The sequence below is a fragment of the Charadrius vociferus genome, unplaced genomic scaffold (genome assembly GCF_000708025.1).
Source record: "Charadrius vociferus isolate BGI_N301 unplaced genomic scaffold, ASM70802v2 scaffold90, whole genome shotgun sequence".
In the NCBI taxonomy this organism is placed as follows: domain Eukaryota; kingdom Metazoa; phylum Chordata; class Aves; order Charadriiformes; family Charadriidae; genus Charadrius; species Charadrius vociferus.
This window is the reverse complement of record NW_009647222.1, coordinates 12793791-12816369: the sequence shown is the minus strand read 5'-3', so window position 1 is coordinate 12816369 and position 22579 is coordinate 12793791. Positions and strand designations below refer to the sequence as shown.

The 22579-nt window shown below is 45.0% G+C and overlaps 1 protein-coding gene across 1 annotated transcript; it reads left to right on the top strand.

Annotated features, from left to right (window-relative positions):
* Window positions 1–4971: 4971 nt before the first annotated feature.
* LOC104281694 (probable G-protein coupled receptor 19) lies at window positions 4972–6213 on the top strand. The gene has a single exon (XM_009879736.1). It carries the CDS (start codon window positions 4972–4974, stop codon window positions 6211–6213), a length of 1242 nt encoding a protein of 413 aa, XP_009878038.1.
* Window positions 6214–22579: the final 16366 nt, after the last annotated feature.

The window sequence follows — 22579 nt, the reverse complement described above, 5'->3', positions numbered from 1 at the left end:
ATCTCTAAGTAACAGGTCTGTTTTGAAGAGTTAGCAAAAACTATCAACCCAAAGGGATAGCCCTGAAAATTGAATGTTTGGGCCTTCAAACTGCAAATTAAGGTCCATAAAACAAGAACTGCTACACCAGGAAATTCCTCTTTGATTGTTATGAGTAATTTCACACTCCTTTTTTTTTCTTGTGCGAATGCACAAGATTTAGGGTTTTAAACAGGAATACAGGAAGTCCTTATAACAGTTTTTAAAGGATTCTCACTTCAAAAGAAAAAGTGAGATTTTTGACACTGCTGCATCCATGAAGACTCACAATTACTAGAAAGTATCCTTTTACTCAGGTCAGTGTTATATAGGTTTAAAGGGAAGATCAAATAAAAGCATTTCTGTTAAATAAAAATGTAACTAGGCCTCCCATATTTGCTATATGTAATTTTTACTTTTCGTGTTTCTAATACCTGCTGGTTGTCCTGCAAGGCAGTGGGAGACTCAAGAGCTCAAAACTATTTTCTTACAGATGTGATATTTGCAAGTTGAACTGTTCACTGACACTTAAATCATATTTCAATAAACGATGCAGCAAATGGGGACATAGGAATTGGAGATACACAATGTAGCAAGATACAGAATGTCTAGTTATTTGCATCCTAGACCCATACAGAGCAGTGCATAAGCTGAGATTTTCACGCTTGTGTTGCCTTTAGGTGTATTACTCATAATGCAGAAGTCTCCACATTAAGAAACAGACTTGCCCACAGAACAAAAAGATACGCTGGGCCATAAACACTAAAGTTCTTAGTGCTAAATCAAGACATGATCTCAGTGCCACCTAGGAAAAATAGAGTTGAATAGAGATCTTTTAACGTAAAAGAAAATCAGCTTCTCATCTATCAACAGGAAAATTTTTCTATGACTAGGAACGCAGGAATCTCAGAGCACGTTGGTTAATCAGACAGCATTTACTTTTTTTTAAAAAAATAAAACAAGTAATTGCTGTGCAACCAGAGCAATCCTATGCTTGGTGTAGTTAAAGTCCATATTATTGCACTTACATTTTCACCTGGACATTGTGGGCAGTGTACTGAATGACTTTGGGTTTTTCCAAGGAAGAAAGAATCACAAAATATAGTCTTACTTGCACCTTTGTTCAGTGCCTCTTCTATTTTACTCACAGTGAGGAAACCACCACCACCGAAGACATGTAACCAAATACTCTAGCTCTCAACACAAGCATGTGGTCTCCAGCAAAGGGTGGCACACAGGAAGGCCTCTCCTGTTTAGGTATTGCTCCCTCTATTAGCACAGCTCCAACACGAGACAGCTGGATACATCTCTTGCCATTCTCCTTCCTCTGTAGACACCTACTAACCAAGCTAACCAAGCTCTCCACAAACTCCTCTGGGGCTGTTACAGACTGTTCCCTGCTGGGGCTGCTGAATTCCTGTCTTCTCAAAGGCATGTTTGCAGATAACCTGAGTTCTCCAGTAAACAGTGGTCGGGCTGACTTTTAGGCAAAATGCATCAGAAAAAAAATACTGTTGAGTGCTACCACCCGGTAACTATTTTTGGGTCTGCCCACCTGCATAACTAAATGTCTCTGGTATGAACAGACACGGACAGCAGATTTGGCTCACCAGGAGAAATATCATGAGAACAGTATTAGCGAGTCTGCATATTTTAACAGCTTAGGAAGGTCATTTCATTCTTGTACCTGACTTCCACTACTCTTCAATATTGGTCAAGAAATTTCATCTGGATATTCTTGTGCAGCTCGCTATTTTTAAATGGCACATACTTCTGCATGGCAAGAAGAGAAATTAAGGAAGAAAATTAGACTATAATGTTCTTTTCTGTCTGGTTAATAGGCTCCACATGTATTATTCTATTACAGATAATTCTAATATGCAATTTAGCGGGTTGTGCTGTCAATGCATCCTGCCACTCAGCCAGAGACAGCAGCCTAAATATCCAGCAGACAGCTGATGATGGCAGGACATCTCCAGGGGAACAGATCCATCCAATGGTGGAGAAAGGCAAACAGGAGCCGTTTGAGAAACCAGAAATCATCTGCCAGGCAAAGCTACTAAGAAAAAGGTGAGGGAAGGCAACTACAGATGAGGGGAAAGCAAAGGCCATGCTGGGTGGCGCCCACAGCCCTCCAGCAGAAGACAGGACAAGAGGCACTGTATTATCTGCAGACAATGCCCCTTGCAGGTGGTTGGCAATTCAGCCACCATGACACACACTTCTGGGTCTCACTACTGATGTCCTCAAGTGTTATTTTGATAGGAGAGCGCTATGCAAAATTCCTTATTTCACACAACCCAGTTATTATTAACCTCAAACTAGTTCAGCTATGAGTCCAACTTAACCTCAGTTGTTACTTTCAGCTCCCAGACACTACCTGCATGCAAATGCTACTAAAAAAGGCCAGCTGCTTTGGGAGCAGTGCTGGTGACTCACGTGTTGACCCACTTTTCGATGATGCAGAGTCAGTGGCTGGGCATGGTGCAAAAGGCATGAAGGAGAGGCGCAGCAAGGTCCTGTGGCAGCCTGTCTGCGGCTACGCAGACTGGCTGTGTCCATGCAGCTGTGCCATGCTGCTCTCAAACACTTTGCATTGTCAAGCATGCTAAATTTATGCCTGTGCCATGTAGCTGATTGTACATCAAGCCTGTTCATTTGAAACATGCAATGTTATATTAAGCACAGCGAATAAATACAGGGTCTAAAATGCTAAAGGAAAAAAAAGCTTCTCTAACCACATCAGGCAATACATCTTTTCCATATCTGACCATTTTTTTGCATTGCATAATTGAAGATGACATGCAAAATAATGCAAGGAGCAAGATCCCAAACTCATCCAGTGGCTTTGTGCTTTCAAGCTCAACTCTGAGTACACAGACAAGAAGAAAGTAACTGGTGACAGATGCAGAGCTAGAGCAGGCAGAGCAAAAAGCATCAGCAAAATATTGAAAAAAAAACTGTGAAAGCAAAGCTGGGAATTTGGATCCCTTGGAAAGCAGAGGAGGATGGTGGTGGCTTTTTGAACTTGTTCATTTGGGTTCTGGGAAGAACTTTTTGATCTTCTGGTCATTAATTGAATCATAGAATGATTTAGGTTGGAAGGGACCTTAAAGATCATCTAGTTTCAACCCCCCTGCCATGGGCGGGGACACCTCCCACTAGACCAGGTTGCTCAAAGCCCCATTCAACCTGGCCTTGAACACTTTAGGGATGGGGCATCTACAACTTCTCTGGACAACCTGTTCCAGTGCCTCACCACCCTCGTGGTGAAAAATTTCTTGCTGATATATAATCTAAATCTACCTTCTTCTAGTTTGAAGCCAGAAGAAGGCAGATTTAGATTAGGTATCATCAGGAAGGTTTTCACTATAAAGGTGATGAGATGAATCCTCATTTATCTTGTAGATTGTCAAGACTCCAGAGTTAAGCATTCATACAATACACCCAGAGAATCAGTCTTTCTATTTCTAATGAGTAAGAGGCTTTGAGTGTCAACACTATGATTGAAAAGACACTTTTTGAAGCATCAGCCTCCGCAAGGTGCTTGTATATGCATAGCCACTAATATTAAGTATTTTTCCATTTTATCCCTGTGATAGGCTAGTTAGGACCAACCCAACCACCTGGCTAAATCCAAGATTAGAAACTCTGTATAGCAATATACCCGTTCTTGTCTCACTCCTCCTTAAAACAGGAGGTCATAGCTATCCCATACAGTGGTGTGTACCATACCTACCATAAAAGGACCATCTACACTTTGATCCCAGAAGCTGTATTTCAGTGCTAGCTCAGAAATACAGAGGTCATGCTAGCATCCAGGCAGGTGAAAAGCACCCTCTAAAAAGAAGATGGATTACTGATTGTGTTAGCATTAGGGATGGCATCGGGAATCACATCACTTTTAGTGACAGTTCAACCAACACAACCCAAGACTCCACTGATGGAAATCAAAAGGCTGCCCCCACATCTCAGCTGTATGAGGATGTTTACTTCCTCCCCCAGAGTTTTGCTTCTGAATCAAAACCCTGCTGTTAGGAAAAAAAAGTCTTCTGCAAGCTTTGGGGGGAGGTTGTCATGCCACCTTGCTCTTAGGGTGACAGAGGGAAATGCTGCCCTTGACAGGGGAGGTAACTAATGAGGCAAGGACATGCAGGAACAGCCTTGATGTTCAGGAGAGACTCTTTAAGGTCTACAGTGTTCAGCCAGCTGTTGACAAAAATTTCCTCACTGTGGAAGGGCTGAGGAGGATTCATGGTGAGGAGTACCCACCCAGCTTGGTGCCAGTCCTTCCACTGTGCTGATCTTTCCTTTGCCTTCAAACTCAAACCTCGGTTACCTTCCAAAATTACATCCAGAAACAAAAAGATTCAGGGATATTAACACCAATGTTACCAATGGTTGGATGGGAGCAGGGTTTGGCTGCTAGCATCTTTATCAATTAAGCTTGTGGAAGGTATTACTTCCCATTCCACCTCTCAGTAGAAGAGACATCTCCTTTGTCTATCTGCTTGCTGGATTTATGTCAAGTCAAGGCAGCAGGGACACCGTTGGTCTGGGCGTTTGCAACTTCCACGCACACCAGGAAGTACAGCTCATTGCTGGGATCAGTGGGGCATATTCCACTCATGCAGTTTGCAGGTCACCAGCAGTCTCTAACTGTGAAAGGCACATTTATCTTTCAGAGGACAGAAGTGTCTGTCCTAAAATAGTCAGGCCATTCATAAATATCTGCAGGAAACTTGATGGCCTCTGCTGTACCAGATAGTCTCACCGTAGATTTCTGACTGTTTCTCTGAAATCTCCTACCTTACTTATGGTACCTACTACCATATACAGTATGTATACTACTTAAAGTTACCTTTCACTGGTTAAGGTAGGTTTTTCACACATACTTGTTAAATATAACCTTTTCTCTTCTCTCTGTATGCAGCCTGAGCAAAAGAGGTGGCCATGTTTGCCCACATGGATAACAGCAGCGGTCCTTTTGTTCTCCCTACCTTATTGCTTTCACAGCAGAACAAGAACTACTCCGAAACCTCCATCCCTCCTGTTGGCTACGAGATGATGGAATCGCCCATAGGACCCAGCTCAAGCAGGAACCACACTATCTTGCAGTATGAACTGAGGCCGGGGGAAATTGCAGCAGCCACCATGGTTTTGGGAATGTTGTGGCTGGTTTCCATTTTTGGAAACTCCCTCGTTTGCTTAGTGATCCACAGGAGCAGGAGGACACAATCCACCACCAACTACTTTGTTGTCTCCATGGCTTGTGGAGACCTTCTCATCAGCGTCACAAGTGTGCCCTTCGTGCTGCTCCAGTTTACCTGGGGCAGGTGGATGCTGGGGAATGTGATGTGCAAGCTGGTAAGGTATGTACAGTACCTCACTCCTGGAGTCCAGATCTATGTGCTCCTCTCAATATGCGTGGATCGATTCTACACTATCGTCTACCCCCTGAGCTTCAAAGTGTCCAGGGAGAAAGCCAAGAAAATGATTCTGGCCTCTTGGCTTTTTGATGCTGTCTTTGCATCACCAGCTTTTTTTTTCTATGGCTCCAACAGGGATGACCACTGCAACTTTTTTCTCCCCAATTCTTGGGAAGGAGTCATCTACAGTATCATCCACCTCTTGGTGGTGTTTTTGATCCCATCCCTCCTCATTATCCTCTTCTACCAGAAAGTTGTCAAGTACATTTGGAGAATAGGCACCGATGGCATGACTGTCAGAAGGACGATGAATATTGTCCCAAGAACAAAGGTGAAAACCATCAAGATGTTCTTAATGTTAAACTCAGTGTTTCTCCTGTCCTGGCTACCTTTTTATGTGGTACAGCTGTGGCACCCGCAGGAAACAGACTACAGAAAGAGCTCCTTGGTTTTCCTGGCCATCACTTGCATCTCTTTCAGTTCTTCAGCCTCTAAGCCAACCCTCTACTCTGTGTACAATGCAAACTTCAGAAGAGGGATGAAAGAAATTTGTTGCATGTCTGCCATGAAATGCTACAGAAGCAACGCGTACACCATCACCACCAGTTCCAGGATAGCAAAAAAAAACCACGTTGGGATCGCAGAAATCCCAGCTCCGGCCAAACCTGTCACCAAAGACTCCATCTATGACGCTTTTAACAGAGAAGCAAAGGAAAAAAAGCTTGCCTGGCCTATTCAGTCTAATCCCCCAAATACATTTGTCTAGTTGGCTTCATTGCTTTGAAAAATTACGATGTACCCCCAGAACAAAGAGCTTTCTCTCAGATTTGAACCAATGTATATTTACATCTTTTTAACACAACTTTTAGGGGAAAAAAAAAGAAAAGATGCTTTATTTTATTAAATGCGTTGATTTTGACACATCCAGCCTATTTCATTTCAGTTACCTCCTGCTTTGTGGAACTAGTCTCCCTGAATCACCAGCATAATATTCTTACAAAACAGAAAAGCTCTTACACTGTCACGTGTACGTAGGGAAAAAGGGAAAGGAAAACCACTGATTTTTATAATCCTTGTACATTGGCCACCAGGTATAAATGCATAAATCCACCCAAAGCCATCTATACTTCCTTTCATTATATCGCTGTGAATACTATTGCACCGGGGTTTTCCTTCTTGTTCAGACCTCACGGGTAAGATGTCCATACGCAGACAATGCTGGCATAACTCTGAGCCCACTGACACCAGTGTTAAAATTCCCACTGCACCGGTAGGGCCGGCGTCAGGCCAGCGCTGAATGCCTTTGCATCTTTGGTGTTGCACCTCTCCAGAGGTCTCATGGTCCAAACCACCTGAGAAAAGTCCTCCCCACCTCCTCTCGAGCTGCTTCTAAACCCAGCCTGGTGCACCCACCCACAAACCAGGAGTGCGCACAGCCTGGGAGAAGACCTGCTGATCAAAAGGGGTCACGGCTGTACCAGGCACTCCTCACCTGTTAAATTCAGTGTGTCTCCTGGCCCGAGTCCCTTTTTCTGAGGTATGATTGTGGCACCTGCACCAAATAGTGATTTTTTTTCCAAACAGGAGCAGGAAAACAAGCTCTGCAGTCACACGCTCGCCTGACAGCATCCTCCACGGGTGCATGTTTGAATAGGTCCCTATTGTGGTTTAACCCCAGCCAGCAACTAGGACCACACAGCTGCTCACTCACTGCCTCACCCTGGTGGGATAGGGGGGAGAATTGGAAGAGTAAAAGTGAGAAAAAACTTGTAGGTTGAAATAAAGACAGCTTAATAGGTAAAGCAAGAGCCGTGCAAGCAAACAAATCAAACCAAGGAACTGATTCACTGCTTCCCACCGGCAGGCAGGGGTTCAGCCATCTCCAGGAAAGCAGGGCTCCATCACATGTAACAGTTACTCAAGAAGAAAAACACCACCACTCCAAACATCTCCCCCTTCCTTCTTCTTCTCCCAGCTCTATATACTGACCATGATGTTATGTGGTATGGAATATTCCCTTGGTCAGTTGGGTCAGCTGTTCTGGCTGTGACTTCTCCCAAGTTTTTGTGCACCCCCAGCCTACTCACTGGTGGGGCAGCGTGAAGAGCAAAAAAGGCCTTGAGTGCTTAGCAACAACCAAAACCACCAGTGTGCTACCAAGACTATTCTCATCCCAAATCCAAAACATGGCCCCACACCAGCTGCTAGCAAGAAAGTTAACTCCAGCCCAGCTGAAACCATAACATTCTCCACCCCTTATTCCATACCATTTATGTCATGCTCAGGTCCCACACTATCCTATATATCCCTCGTTAACCACTCCCCCTTCCCATCCGTTGACAGACATCATTCCCTTAGTCCATGGACCACCGCTGTGAAATGTCTGTAAAACGTCCATAAATGTCCACAGAATGTCCATGGACTTCATGGGCTCCATCTGTCACAGCAGTCTTTCAGGGCAGGAGAGGTGGTGCGTGGTGCTTCATGGAGTTCACTGGGCACCAAAGCCAGCTCAGGTGGGGCCACTGCTGCACTTGAACTGTTTCTTGTAAGACTTGTCCTCCATTACTTCAGGTGGTCCCCTGCTGTAGTAATTCCTATAACACGCAACTCAAACCCTGGATTACAACAATTTAAAGGCGTACCCATTACAATCTCCACCCCTTGTCCCTTTGGGCCAGGTTGTAGGGTCTAACATTGCATGAACTCCCCCTCTTGCTCCCACACCAGCTGCTCGCAAGAAAGTTAACTTCATCCCAGCTGAAACCATGACAGTCCCTAATAGGCATCCCAGAGGAGACAAGCTGGCAGGGACCTGTGGCTGCAGGTGGAGCTGTGCTCCTGCTGCTATTCTCTGCCAGTGCAGTGAGAAAACAACCCAATGGGACCAGCTGGGGCTTTGCTCCTGGTGGGAAGGGGAATGGCACTGGCTGTGCCAGCTGAGGAACAGCGGGGAGAGGCAGAGGCTCCTCTGCGCCCCGCTGTGTGCCATGATCGTGATGTGCTGGTGAGAAACAGGTACTGGGGTGTGTGCACGGTGGACATGGGCACCCATCAACTGGCCCTGCAGAGGCTGACCTTCGGCTCTGCCAGCATGGGGTGCGAGGCTGCAGGGCAGGGGAGGTTGGTGGGAGGTATTGGGCTGATAGGGCAGCTAGGCCAGCCCTACATTCTAGCTGAACAAGGGAGAAAGGGAAAGGAAAACCACTGCTTTTTTTACATCCCTGTATTTTGGCCACCACGTATAAATGCATAAATCCACTCAAAACCACCTGTAGTTACTGAAACAGACAGGTTTTGGGATGGGGTTTTTTGGTGGTTTTTTTTTGCTTGGGTTTTTTGGTTGTGGGTTGTTTTTTTTTTCGGTTATCAACCTCATTAATAAGAACTGGACTGAGTCTGTGTGTAGAATGTTGATTTATCTTCATAATTCCGATAGTAATGCCCAGAAGTACAGCAGCACGCCCTCAGAAAACACAGATAACTATTTATCCACAGAATGAGGTCAGCACTAGTGTTTGGTTGGTGAATTCCCCTTACTCTGCTGGATCGATGTTGTCCCATGAGCTAGAGCTATGAAAGTTCCAGCACAGGCTGCTGCACCCTTCACCTGGGAAGGTTTCCATTTTGTCTCCTTACGTCAACAGGAGAGTCCTGCAGGGTTCAGACCAGAGGTCCGTCTATCCCAGTATCCTATTGTTGACCATAGCCATCAGCAGGTACTTGAGGACAGAGCATAGGAAGCAGGGAAGCTACAGACAGGTCTTCTGATACCTCCTTCCAGCCTCCGGTAGTTGCTGCTAAGAATTAACACCCTTCACAGGGTAGCTGCCAAAAAGTGGTGCCACTCAGTAAATCCACAGCAGGTCCAGAATGGCCCTAGCCACAAAGTCCCAAAGACAGGACTAGCAGCCCCACCCTGCTTGCTCAGGCCCCATCTGAGCAGATTTCAGTAGAGTTTTGCCTGAGAGTCAAGGATTTGTCCTCTTTTCAGTTGAAGATCTCAAGCACTTTCTTCCTATTCTCTACTTTGTTCTCAACTAGCTTTGATAAAGTCAGTAGATGGTGAGTATTTGATCCCCATCCACTCACTCTGTGCTACTCTTGGGTCTGTAAACCTCTGTTATGTATTCTCTCAGTTATTTCTTTTCCGTACTGAAGAGTCTCATCCTACTCAGTCATTTCTTGTACAGAAAAGGCTCCAGACCAGGCTCTCCTTGGAGCACCCTAATGAAGCAGCCAAGCATCCTCAAGTCCAGACTACCAGCAGGCAATTCACACTCAAGTCAGCCTAAAAGCCTTATGGACACTTTGATCCCAGGTGTTAAACCAGGCAATTGAAGACAGCGCACAGGTGTTGGCTACCCCTCCACATACTCTTATTTAAAAATCTCAAGCTCCCTACTGTATGATTGAAAGAGACATCCTCAACCACAACCTCCTCAGAGAAGGATTATCTTTTTCTTTTTCTTTTAGAGCAAATGTGGCAGAGCTGGGTTCCTGTTCATGCTTGGGGCCTGAAAGTGATGCAGTAATGGAATTTAATAGAAAAAGAGTAGCAAGTACTACAGGGTGTATTAAACATGCGTGAGTATCTCCCTTTCCCGTCAGCAGGGAGCAGAAGCACACATATGGTGGAGCCCTACGCTGACATCCTCTGAAGAAACTCTCATGCTGGCAACGTGGGTGGGGAAACTCCTTTGTTGAGAAATATTCCTGCATGTATGATGGAAAATTTCCTCCTCTTCTTCCACATGAAGTACGGTTGTAAGAACCCTTACTGACTGCAGGAACACTTCCAGTATGTATTTCACAAATTCAGAAATCCCCATTAAAAAAGGATCTGATATTTCTCATTAAATCCATTAACAAAAATTCCCATGAACTGGGAGCAGAGAGGACCTTGAAAATGACACAAGACCAGTATGTTCTGTGTGGTTCATGTTCTGAGCAGGTTGTCTCTCCCTGAAAAATCACCATAGGCTTAGTTTTTCTTTGCCACTTAATTACCACTGACATAGTGAAATCAGATCTAGGGTAAGCAGGCCAGGTGAACTTTGCAAAATTATTTTTTATTGTTGGGTTGGGAGAATGAAACCCAACAGTTGTGCTTTTGGTTAGTAGTTTTATTAAAGAAACGGGACTGAACAGAATGAGCCCTGAGGTCACAGAGGACCACAGGGTCATGGTTACCCACCTCACACCAGGTCTGAGTCCAGAGGGACCCGGACACTTCTTCCTTCAAGTCTACGTGAATAGGAGTGCATGAGGCAGCCTCTTTATCTGTCCTGTTGAGGTGTAGCCAGAGAGGCTGTAGGTGGTGAGTCCTTGTACAGTTGGACCCCCAAAGATGTTCCAGTGGATGCTGCCTGTGCACAACCAGCTTCCAGCCCACAGATGAGGAAGAGGTCTCAGACCATTACAGATCCTGAAGGAAAATATTGCTGCAGCCACCATATGCAGAGGCTGCTGCCTTCAGACTTTCTCCATTGCTGAAAAGGAAGGGAGAGAGAGAGGCAGTCCATCCCTAAGGCGCTAGTGCCACTTGCAGACCCGCAGTTTGCCAGATATACATATATATACACCCACAGTGTGCGCTGAAAAGGAAGGGAGAGAGAGAGGCAGTCCATCCCTAAGGCGCTAGTGCCACTTGCAGACCCGCAGTTTGCCAGATGTCATTTCACATACAAAGCCCAAAGAACACAACAGTGGGTGTGAAACCACAAACTTCTGTGCAACTTTCCTTCTTGTGAACTCAGCTGCCTTTCCCCACCTCCCAGAAGCTGTAAAACTACACAAGCTGGCCAGGAAAAGTCCAGGACTGCCATGACACAAAAGCTTGGGACACCATGTCCCCAGGCTGAAATAGTTGGCTGTTCTGCCCTGAAATCATGTTCCTTAACAGTCCTGAGCCTGTGAGTGAAGTCTGGAGTTTGGCTTTCTTAAATCATCTTTCCATATCAGTAAAAGCCCAGTCAGAGTTTATCAGTGTAAGAGTAACTCTGCTTGTATAGCTTCTCTTAGCCAAAACTATACTGGTAAAAACACATTCTCATGAACATAAGCTGTGTTTGAACTTGGAGGAATTTGCCCGTGCAGCTCTCCCTTCATGCAGTTATACTGACAAACCTTCTTGATTTCTACTTCCATACAATGTAGCTTTCAGTATGGTTAAAAAAACTAGCTGGAGCAATCGAACAAAACTCATTGCTTCACTTGCTAGCCAGCTGACGGATCCCTCAATCTGAAAAGCCAGCCTTCACCATGCAACACAAGTGAAAGGAGCAGAGATGTGCCTGTATGTTGGGTGCAAATGTGCATGCTCATTCCTACACCCTTCCTTTCCCTTTTTCCCAAGTTCTGCCAGCCCTCTCTATCCTTTATCCCATCGACTGTGGCTGCTGACCAGGTTCATGCCTCAGCAAACACCGTGCTTCTGGAGAGGAACCTGAGGAAAGGCTGCCCAAGCCACCCCAGCAGCTCCAGCCCTGCAGATGACACCCAGCCACTGGCAGTTTGGTGCTGCCACTGTGAGAGCCATACAGAAGATATCTGGCAGCTTGACAGCTGAAATGGCAGCTACTCCGTGCTTAGGGTTGAGTTCGGAAACCTGTAATGAAATGGATGGAGACTGACAAGTGCTGACCTGGTGCCAGAGCAAGGAGAAATCTTTTCCACTCCTTCCATCATTTTAGGACAGTTTGGTAGTACCAACCACCAGGTATCTGCTGGTCTGCCAAGGCCCCAGAGATGCCAGAGGCTCAGGAGGAATATCATGGATTATCTAAGCAAGAAATGGGAAATACTACAGAATTTGCCTGATCAATATAAACAAATCTCTCCATACTCCCTCACAACTCATTGACAACAGATTGTTTCAGTGATCTATCTAATGCAACAATAAATTTAATAAGGGGTGAGGAAACTTTAGGACTACACCAAGCAATACTACTTAGGTAAAGGCAAGTTGAAGAAACACGCTTTAATGTGGAAATAGCCAGCAACTGTCCCTGGAGCTTCATACAGCTCTCAAGATACCCCTGTACCCCAGAAAGGTTTGTTAGGTGCCCAGGATGACGACCACTGCTCCTGCATGGGTACGCATGCATGCCTGTGGGTGAGTGTGTAGCGAGGAGGAAACCAGCACACAGATGTGGGCTGAAGCTGGCAGAAGTTATTAGGGCAGGTTTGACACTCAGCAGACAAAATCTCCTGGTTCACAAACACATCTCAACCCCATCTGCAAAGCAGCAGTTCTGGGAGAGAAGACTCCTGGATCTCTAGCCCATCCACCCTTTAGTCTTAAATGTGTTCTGTGAAAGAACATGATATAGTGCTAAGCATTGAACGGGTTTTTTTCCATTAAGTGGACACCCGTTAAGTGGAAATTCTATCGTTGCTGTTTACTTTTGGTATTAAGTGGCTTGCTTTTGGGAATTACTATTACAAATTGCCAAATTATGTCTGTCTGTGTGTGTCCCCCCCCCTTTTATTTCAGCAGAAAATTGGGTTTTTGATTAAATGTATTTTAAAAATTTCCACTTGAGGGGTGGGGGCTAGTGAGAAGCAGAGACACACACCGCTTGAACCTATTTTTTAGCCAGCGTCCTGGACATGATAGCAAGGTAGCTATTACCCATAATTGAACTTAAGAGTTTCCATATGCCCAGTTAAGAATCCCCCGAGTTTTTCCAGTCTCCTCAATTCAACAAGTTTGACTTCAGAATTAATTGACATTGATTTAGAAGTTGGTTTTCCAAGGTGTTGAATGTATGCCATCGATTGTAGCTGAAATTCTGAGTGCTCAGCCTTTTTCAATATCAGATACTTCCTGCTTAAAAGAATAAAAAGCAGATTTGAAGTTTATTAAAGCCAGACCCATACACTCAAAGGAAGGGTTATTAGCCCCTTAAGTGATTCTGTAAGTCAATGTGTCTTTATTAGTTGGCTCTTTTCAACCTAGCAAGTGTTGTGGAATAGGCCATTATAAATTACGTAAGCTTTATTTGAACTGGCTTCTAGTAAAACAAAACACACCTACTGGAAGATTGTTATATAAATGTCACCTTCTGGTGAGCAGTCTGAACTAAAACATAGATCTATTCTATGCTACTTCTAACACACACAAAGTCTTCTTTCAGTTTTCTCATGAAACTGGTTCCTGGATAAAATTCAGAAGTGGCATAGACAGCAGTAATTCCTTTGTGTTCAGCATCTCAACCATTTTAGACCAGCTCTTGATTTGATCCTACATTTACAGGGGAATAGGGGAAAAAAAGAAAAAGATTACATCACCAAATAATTTAATTTGTCCTCCTCATGACTGGCCAGACACTAGCTTTTTCACTGCATGTACAAATAAGAGCAAGAGACACTTTTGTTTCCATGGTTTGGGGAGGAGGAACTGATCAAGGACTTTCATTTTTTTGAGGCATTGTAGAATTAGACAGCAGAGGCCACATACAGATGGGTGTAATTGCCCATCTTATTTCCAAAAGCACTACAGTACTTCTCTTCAGCCCTGGAGATTTACCGTCCCCACTGCCATATGTACTCTGCAGAGTCCCTCTCCATATCGATCCAGATACAAGAAGGAAAATGATTAAGTGATATCCGGAGTTAGCAAGATTTCAGATGATTTACCAGTTACCTGTAAATGCAACAGGACCAGCCCTGAGTTTCTCGTTAACTCACAGCACTGCTGGGAGCTGATCTGCTGTCAGGCAGACTCTGGAAAGAGCTCTGGCCACATTATTGACTTGGTCTTTCTTATTAATCCAGGGCATCTTGCTCAGAATGAAGTTTTGAGGTTGTATATTTTTTTCCTTAAGAAGAGAGATGTTGGGTATGTGGCCCTTGGCCCTCATACCAGGAGACGCGCTGCCAGCACCAGTCTATGGCAGAAAGAACTGAACTTTCGAGCTAAACCATGCATAATTTTAGGACATCAGCAGAAGGCAGCAGCCACCATGTCAGTACACACCAGAAGAGAGTCAGATAGACATATAAAGAGCTATTCCAAAATACTTAAATGGAGGGCAATATGGCAAAGGAAGGCTTTCCACAATTTGCTCTTGAGCCTACAACAGCACCTCTGTAAGTCCCACCAGAGACGTCCAGTCCTGGGTGCAATAACAGACACACTGCCTTTCCACTTCCACTCCACACCACCCTTCATCACCCCCACGCAGGGGCTGCCACCCACAAATCCTAACACTATTACTGGACAGCTTCTGACAGCCAAACAATGTTTTTGATGGCTAAGTTCCTAGTTGTGTCTTCAACGACAGTTTCCCATTCATGTCAACTGTCACAAGAAATTCCTGTCAAGGTAACAAAGCATTTGGAGTTTTTTCTTCAATTATCTCTTTCCTCTATTAAAAAAATCTATTCATGGTAGTAAGCACTTTTGAATGTATTTGAGTATTATATTTCAGGTATTTGATGTCATCAGGGAAGTCTGACTTGTGAAAGGACACAGGGGGAACATCTTTGACCGAAAATGACCCTTTCAGTGGTCTATCAAAACTCTCCACAGATTTAGCACAGTTGTGAGAGTGTAAGGGATGTACTTATTGCAGTGGCTTTTGTAGTATGAGCAGAGTGTGCACGGGACGTACAATACCACCAGCCTTGCACAGTTCCAGCTCACACTGCACATATGCAGAAGGAAATTCAGTGCAACCTCATCATTAGCATGCAGAAAGCTTCCTGGGAGGTGGTACCTCTCTTTAGTCTTCCCAGCTTAATTCCTGCTTGGTGAAGGGAGATACAATGATCTGTAAAGAGAAAATCTCCCCGCAGTGCCCAACTATCTGCCTGCCACACTGATCTAGAAATAAAAGCATTCCTCACCCTTTACAGAGCACTCCCTGTAACTCATTCCTTACATTCAAAATTTTTCCCTGTGATATCATGATTGCAAGACCAGTAGCATTCTCCCTTTAGTTCTCAGGATACTTTCACCTAAATTTCCCTAAAACCACACTTTATTTCTCTAAGGCTTTTAAATTTAACCAGGGGCAAGACAGCAGTACACTATATATGAAGATACAAACAAGGAAAACACACACACACACACAAAATCATTTTAACATAATATAACAACGCTTTGGCTTAAAAGAAACATGGAGCATAACTTAGATTAGGACATCCTATTCACAAATCTCTCACAGGAGGCACCTGTAAGATACCTCCATGGTGCCCAACTTTCTGCTGTACACTTGCAGCAGGAAAGTTAATGTAAAGAGACTACAGTCCTCATTTAATTTATACACAATCTTTTGGGCACACACAAGCTCATTTTGAGACTTGTTTATCACCAGCCTGGTTTGCTGGGGAACCAGGGCTTATGCAATTGTGTTTGCAGTCAGTCTGCATCAGCAACTTATGAGTCCCTTCACCAACTCCAACTCAATTTGAAAGGGCAGTCATAAAGCTAACACAACCTGGGGAACTAACAAATCTAGGGGTGATTGGACTAACCTATCCACCTGCAGGGAAAAGCAAAACAGACCTCCATCAGTACTGACAAACGAAGAGGGACTGGTGGTGGATGTTAAGGTTGGGGGCAGACTGGGCTGCAGTGATCATGAGAAGACAGAGTTCAGAATTAAGTGCAGTGCACACAAAATGACAAGTAGGGTTGAAACCTTAAACTTCTGGAGGGCCAACTTTGATCACTTCAAGGAATTGCTTGGACAAATCCCATGGCAGAGGGCTCTAGAGGGTAAGGGGGCTCAAGAGAGCTGGCTGCTATTTAAGCTTCACTTCCTCCAAGCTCAGGATCAGTGCATCCAAAGAGAAAGAAATCAGGCAAGGGAAGAAGGAGACCTGCATGGCTGAGCAGGGACCTTCTGAAAAAGCTCAGCTGGAAGAAGGGAGTTTACAATAGGTGGAAGAAGGGGCTGACTGCTTGGGAAGAGTATAAGAACGCTGTCAGGGTATGCAGGGAGGAAACAAGGAAAGCCAAGGCAGCTTTGGAATTGAACCTGGCGAGGGATGTCAAGGCCAATAGGAGGGGGTTCTTTGAGTATATAGGAGACAAAAGGAAAACTAGGGAAAATGTGGGCCCGTTGTTGAATGAGACAGGTGCTGTGGTGACAGATGATGCAGAGAAGGCGGAGTTGCTGAATGCCTTCTTTGCTTCCGTCTTCACTGTTTGGGCCTGTCCTCGGGAGACCCAGACTTTGCAGGTAACAGAGAAAGTCTGGAGGAAGCAAGACTTTCTCTTGGTTGATGAGGAGCAAGTTAGAGATCAGTTAGATAAACTGGATATCCACAAGTCCATGGGGCCTGATGGGATGCACCCTCGAGTGCTGAGGGAGCTGGGGGAAGTCATTGCTGGGCCGCTCTCCATCATCTTTCAAAGGTCCTGGAGGACAGGTGAGGTGCCTGAGGACTGGAGGATAGCCAATGTCACTCCAGTCTTCAAAAAGGGCAGGAAGGATGACCCGGGAAACTACAGGCCGGTCAGCCTCACCTCCATCCCTGGGAAGATGATGGAGCAGCTTGTTCTGGGAGTCATCTCAAAGCACCTGGATGAAAAGAAGATTATCAGAAGTAGTCAACATGGATTCACCAAGGGGAAGTCATGTCTGACTAATCTGATAGCCTTCTATGACAAAGTAACTAGATGGGTGGATGAGGGGAGGGCAGTGGATGTTGTCTACCTTGACTTTGGCAAGGCTTTCGACACTGTCTCCCACATCATCCTCACAGGAAAGCTTAGGAAGTGTGGCTTAGATGAATGGACGGTGAGGTGGATTGAGAACTGGCTCACAGATAGAGCTCAGAGGGTTGTGGTTAGTGGCGCAGAGTCTAGTTGGAGGTTAGTAACAAGTGGTGTCCCTCAGGGGTCAGTACTGGGCCCAGTTTTGTTCAACATATTCATCAATGATCTGGATGAAGGGATAGAGTGTACCATCAGCAAGTTTGCTGATGACACAAAACTGGGAGGAGTGGCTGACACGCCAGAAGGCTGTGCTGCCTTACAGCGTGACCTCGCCAGGCTGGAGAGTTGGGCAGAAAGAAACCTTATGAAGTTCAACAAGGGTAAGTGTAGGGTACTGCACCTGGGGTCCAGTTCTGGGCTCCCCAGTTCAAGAAGGACAGAGATCTGCTGGAGAGGGTCCAGCAAAGGGCTACAAAGAGGATTAGGGGATTAGAAGATCTCTCATATGAGGAAAGGCTGAGGGACTTGGGTCTCTATAGAGAAAAGAAGATTGAGGGGGGATCTTATTAATGCTTATAAATACTTAAAGGGAGGATGCCAGGGGAATGGGAACAGTCTTTTTTCAGTGGTGCCCAGTGATAGGATGAGACGTAATGGGTACAAACTGTAACATAGGAAGTTCCATCTTAACATGAGGAGGAACTTCTTTACTGTGAGGGTAGTGGAGCACTGGAACAGGCTGCCCAGAGAGGTTGTGGAGTCTCCCACTCTGGAGACATTCAAAACCCACCTGGACACTGTCCTGTGCAACCTGTTGTAGGTGACCCTCCTCTGGCAGGGGTGTTGGACTAGATGATTTTCAGAGGTCCCTTCCAACCCTGACCATTCTGTGATTCTGTGATCACCCATTTTGTACTCTGAGAGCAGTGCACCAGCCAGCTGGTGCATGTTCTTGCTCACCAGTCAATTTGCAACCACCCCCAAAGGTTAGCCACAGCCTGGCTGTCTCCTACCCCTCAGCAGGGCTCAGGCAGCCAAAGAGGGGGCAGCTGCGATTACTGAGTGAAAGAAACAGCCTGGCTGTCTCCTACCCCTCAGCCAAAGAGGGGGCAGCTGCAATTACTGAGCGAAAGAAAGGGGAAAACTAAGGCAAAGATCACAAATTCACAGGAAATCAGACTGTAGGGACTTTACCAACAGAACAACTTGCTTTACAGACACACAGTCAAAATCCCTTCCCGTGAGATTTTACCATGCAAACGTTTCTGTAATTTCAGTGTAATTTCAGTGTAAGAAGTCCACACGAGCATAACAGACTATATTAGCATTATTAAAGCTAAAATAAAAGCAGAAACCCCAAGTGTGCTATTTATTCATTCTGCACCCAAACATTTGAGGAAAATAAAAGGATGCTAGCAATGCTGGGTATGAGCTTCTGTATCATTTAAGTGTATGGTTACAAGTTATAAGGTTGGAGCAGTTTAATAAGTTTCTGCCTTTCAGATGACAAAAAAAACCCCAAACCCCTGACTCTAAATAGGCCCAATCCAATCAAAGCCAAAGGAAAATGAGTTTGTGAAAACAGTCCCTCAGTGGTCCCAGCAATATCAGAAATATTCTCTGACGCTAGTAACATTTTAATCTTTAAAGGAGGCAGGTAAAGTGACAATTCCCTACAAGAAAACTTTGAATGGAAAAGAAAAGCTGGTGTACACGTAGGAGGAGAGCTTGAAACCCTAGATATATTGTTTAATGAAAGCAATTCGCGTTCCATTTTTCTTTGGAGGGCAGAAGAGGAGTTTGCAGGGGTCCAGGCTTTCAAGTGTCAGCTACCCTTAGGACAAATGATTGCTACCAGGCATAGGCCCCACACTTGATTCTTTCTTGTAGCCTGATGCAAGAGAAACACTAGCTGAGTTTTCCCTGCTCCTTGCTATAGCAAAGTTGTGACCTCAAAAGCTCCCAATGCTCCTTGGAAGGAGCTCCCCACACACCCAAAAAGAAACTGGAGAGCACCAGCATCAATCCTCCCTCTACTCTTACCATCTCCATGTAGAATTTCAAATAAAGCATGATAGAAAAATGGCATACATGGAAGAAATTCTGCTTAGAAGCATCCTTGACAATCCCTGCACTTCTCCCCATCCTTTCTAATTAACCTGATGTCTGAAAACAGTTATATCCTAATTAAGACAGGGAAAAACAGGTTTTACAGTAACAAAGGAAATTATCTTAATCCACGCAAACAGGTGATATTTAAAGTTACAACTAGTGACAGTATTTCTGGCAGACCAAGGGAAAGCTGTGTTAATAAGCACATTTGTTTTGCTTGTAGGACTTATTTCATGCAAAGAGCATGATTCAGAAAAAATACAAGCAATCAAGAGGCCATTCATCATTCTGCCTACGTTTTTTTTTGTTAATACATCTGCAGAACTGCAACTGTGTTCATTCCACAAGAGAGAAGTTCATGGCAGAGGGATTAAAACAGACAACCTTTATCATCATTTACAGCTGTCAGTCAATCTTTTTATCTGACAGCATGTGTAGACAATATCAGCTCCATTAACAATGCCAGTCCTTTAGTGGCATTGGATTGAAACGACGACAACATTAAGCGGCTACTGCAAAAAGACACAAGATCACGTAAATCCAGAAAGCTGAAGTGGTTAATTGGCTGTTTCTCAAACACCCACAGCAATCCACTTTGGTTCCATTGGTACACTAGTAATTAAAAAGCTAATTGCTGTTTTATTTTGGAAAGCAAGAAACCCTAAGAATAAAGTCATGAGAAATGCAGCTTGCTGAACTGAGAACAGTAACACGCTCTGTTCTCATCAATACATTAGCAGCAAAAGAAGGGCCAGGGAGAGCATTCATCCTCTATTAGATGCAGGAGGAAACATGGTGACTAACAATGAGGAAAAGGCTGAGGTGCTTCATGCCTTCTTCTTTGCCTCAGTCCTTAGTAATAGGACCAGTTGCACTCTGAGGATCCAAACCCCTGAGCTAGAAGACAGAGACCGGGAGCAGGATAATCCCCCCACAATCCAGGAAGAAATGGTCAGTGACCTGCTGCAGTACAGAGACATACACAAGCCTATGGGACCAGAGGAATCCACCCAAGTGTTCTGAGAGAGGTGGCGGAGGTGCTCACCAAGCCACTTTCCATCGTTTTCCAACAGTCCTTGCAGACTGGGGAGGTCCCAGCAGATTGGAAACTAGCCAACGTGACACTCATCTACAAGAACAGCTGGAAGGAGGATCTGGGAAACTACAGGCCTGTCAGTTTGACTTTGGTGCCGGGGAAGCTGATGGAGCAGATCATCCTGAGTACCATCACGCAGTACGCATAGGACAACCGGATGATCCGGCCCAGTCAACATGGGTTTATGAAAGGCAGGTCGTGCTTGACTAACCCGATCTCCCTCTACAACATGGTCACCCGCTTAGTAGATGAGGAAAAAGCTGTGGATGTTGTCTATCTGGACTTTAGTAAGGCCTTTGACACCGTCTCCCACAGCATTCTCCTGGAGAAACTGGCTCCTCAAGGCTTGGATGGGCATATAGTTTGCTGGATAAAAAACTGGCTGGAAGGCCAGGCCCAGAGAGTGGTGGTGAATGGAGTTAAATCGTTGGCGGCCAGTCACAAGTGGTGTCCCCCTGGGCTCAGTACTGGGGCCAGTCCTGTTTAACAGCTTTATCAGTGATCTGGATGGGGGGATCAAGTGCACCCTCGGTACATTTACAGACGACACCAAGTTGGGTGGAAGTGTTGATTTGTCTGAGGGTAGGGAGGCTCTGCAGAGGGATTTAGACTGACTAGACCGATGGGCCAAGGCAGACTGTTTGAGTTTCAATAAGTCCAAATACTGGGTCTTACACGTTGGCCACAACAATCCCTGCCAATGTTACAGGCTTGGGGAGGAGTGGCTGGAAAGCTGCACAGCAGAGAGGGACCTGGGGTTGTTGAATGATAGCTGGCTGAACATGACCCAGCAGTGTGGCCAGGTGGCCAAGAAGACCTACAGTATCCTGGCCTGTATCAGGAATAGTGTAGCCAGTAGGACCAAAGAGGTGATTTTACCCCTGTACTCAGCACTGGTGAGGCCCCACCTCGAGTACTGTGTTCAGTTTTGGACCCCTCACTACAAGAAAGACATTGAGGTGCTGGTGTGTGTCCAGAGAAGGACAACAAAGCTGGTGAGGGGTCTGGAGAACAAGTCTTGTGAGGAGCGGCTAAGGAAACTGGGATTGTTTAGCCTGGAAAAAAGGAGGCTCAGAGGAGACCTTATCACTCTCTACAAATATCTGAAAGGAGGTTGCAGAGAGGTGGGAGTCAACCTGTTCTGTCAAGTAACAGGTGATAGAACAAGAGGAAATGGCTTCAAGTTGTGCCCAGGGAAGTTCAGATTGGTTTACTGAAAGGATCATCAGGCATTGGAACACGTTACCCAGGATAGTGGTGGAGTCCCCATCCCTGGAGGTACTTAAGGGTCGTGTAGATATAGTGCTTATGGACATGGTTTAGTTGTGGGCTTGTCAGTGTCAGGTTAACGATTGGACTAGATGATCTTACAGGTCTTTTCCAATCTGGGAGATTCTGTGAGTCTGTAATAGATCCCTGCAGTATAAGCAAGCTATCACCTTCTGAAGGTATATGCAAATACTTGTCACAAGAGTAATTAGCTGATCAGAAAACTAGGAGATACCTCCTTTCTCTTTCTCTATCTGAGATCCCAGACAAGATGCTAGGTTTAAATGGAAAACTAACATTGTTATTCTGTTTACTTTTGTGAAACCTCTTCTGACCGATGTTCATGAGATAAGGTCTTTGGGCCAAAATTTTCTCTCATAAATTAATTTCACCCCCGGTTCCATAGAATGTTTCAGGTACATGAACCCAAGCTGATCTTACCTTTTTTTTAAAAAGCGGTCACTAGTGAAAATGCTGGGCAACCTGGAATTTTACAGAAATACGGGTAACAGAAAAATCTAAACCTCAACATTTCAAGTGAAAGAAGACTTACAACTTTGTGAGTAGCAGCACTGCTTCAACACGTGCCAATATCTACAACAGAACAACATCGTCATTGCTGTCTGCTAACAGCATTGCCTTCCTCCTGGTCATACAGCTAAACAAAACAACTCTTCAACAAGAGAAAAATTACTCTGGGGTGAGCTAATATCAGCACTGCTTCCATTAGGCTATGTGGAGAAACAAGAAGTGGGTCGTGAGCTACAAAGGGTGACAATAGTATTAAGAGCTTGCAGTGCACAAGGGGTATTTACTTTGATGGCACCAAGGGCTCAAAATGCAGAAGGGGTATTCAGTGTGAGTTGGTGGATGTGCAAAGGCAGAGAGAAACAGCAGAATAACTCATGCTTTTATGTAGTCCTCTGGAAAAGGAACCCTTGACGGTTTTTGAAAATAGCTGCCAGACCACTTAGGGAAGAA

Coding starts and splice junctions, on each gene's coding strand:
- LOC104281694 (XM_009879736.1), top strand. CDS start 4,972: ATGTTTGCCCACATGGATAACAGCAGCGGTCCTTTTGTTCTCCCTACC.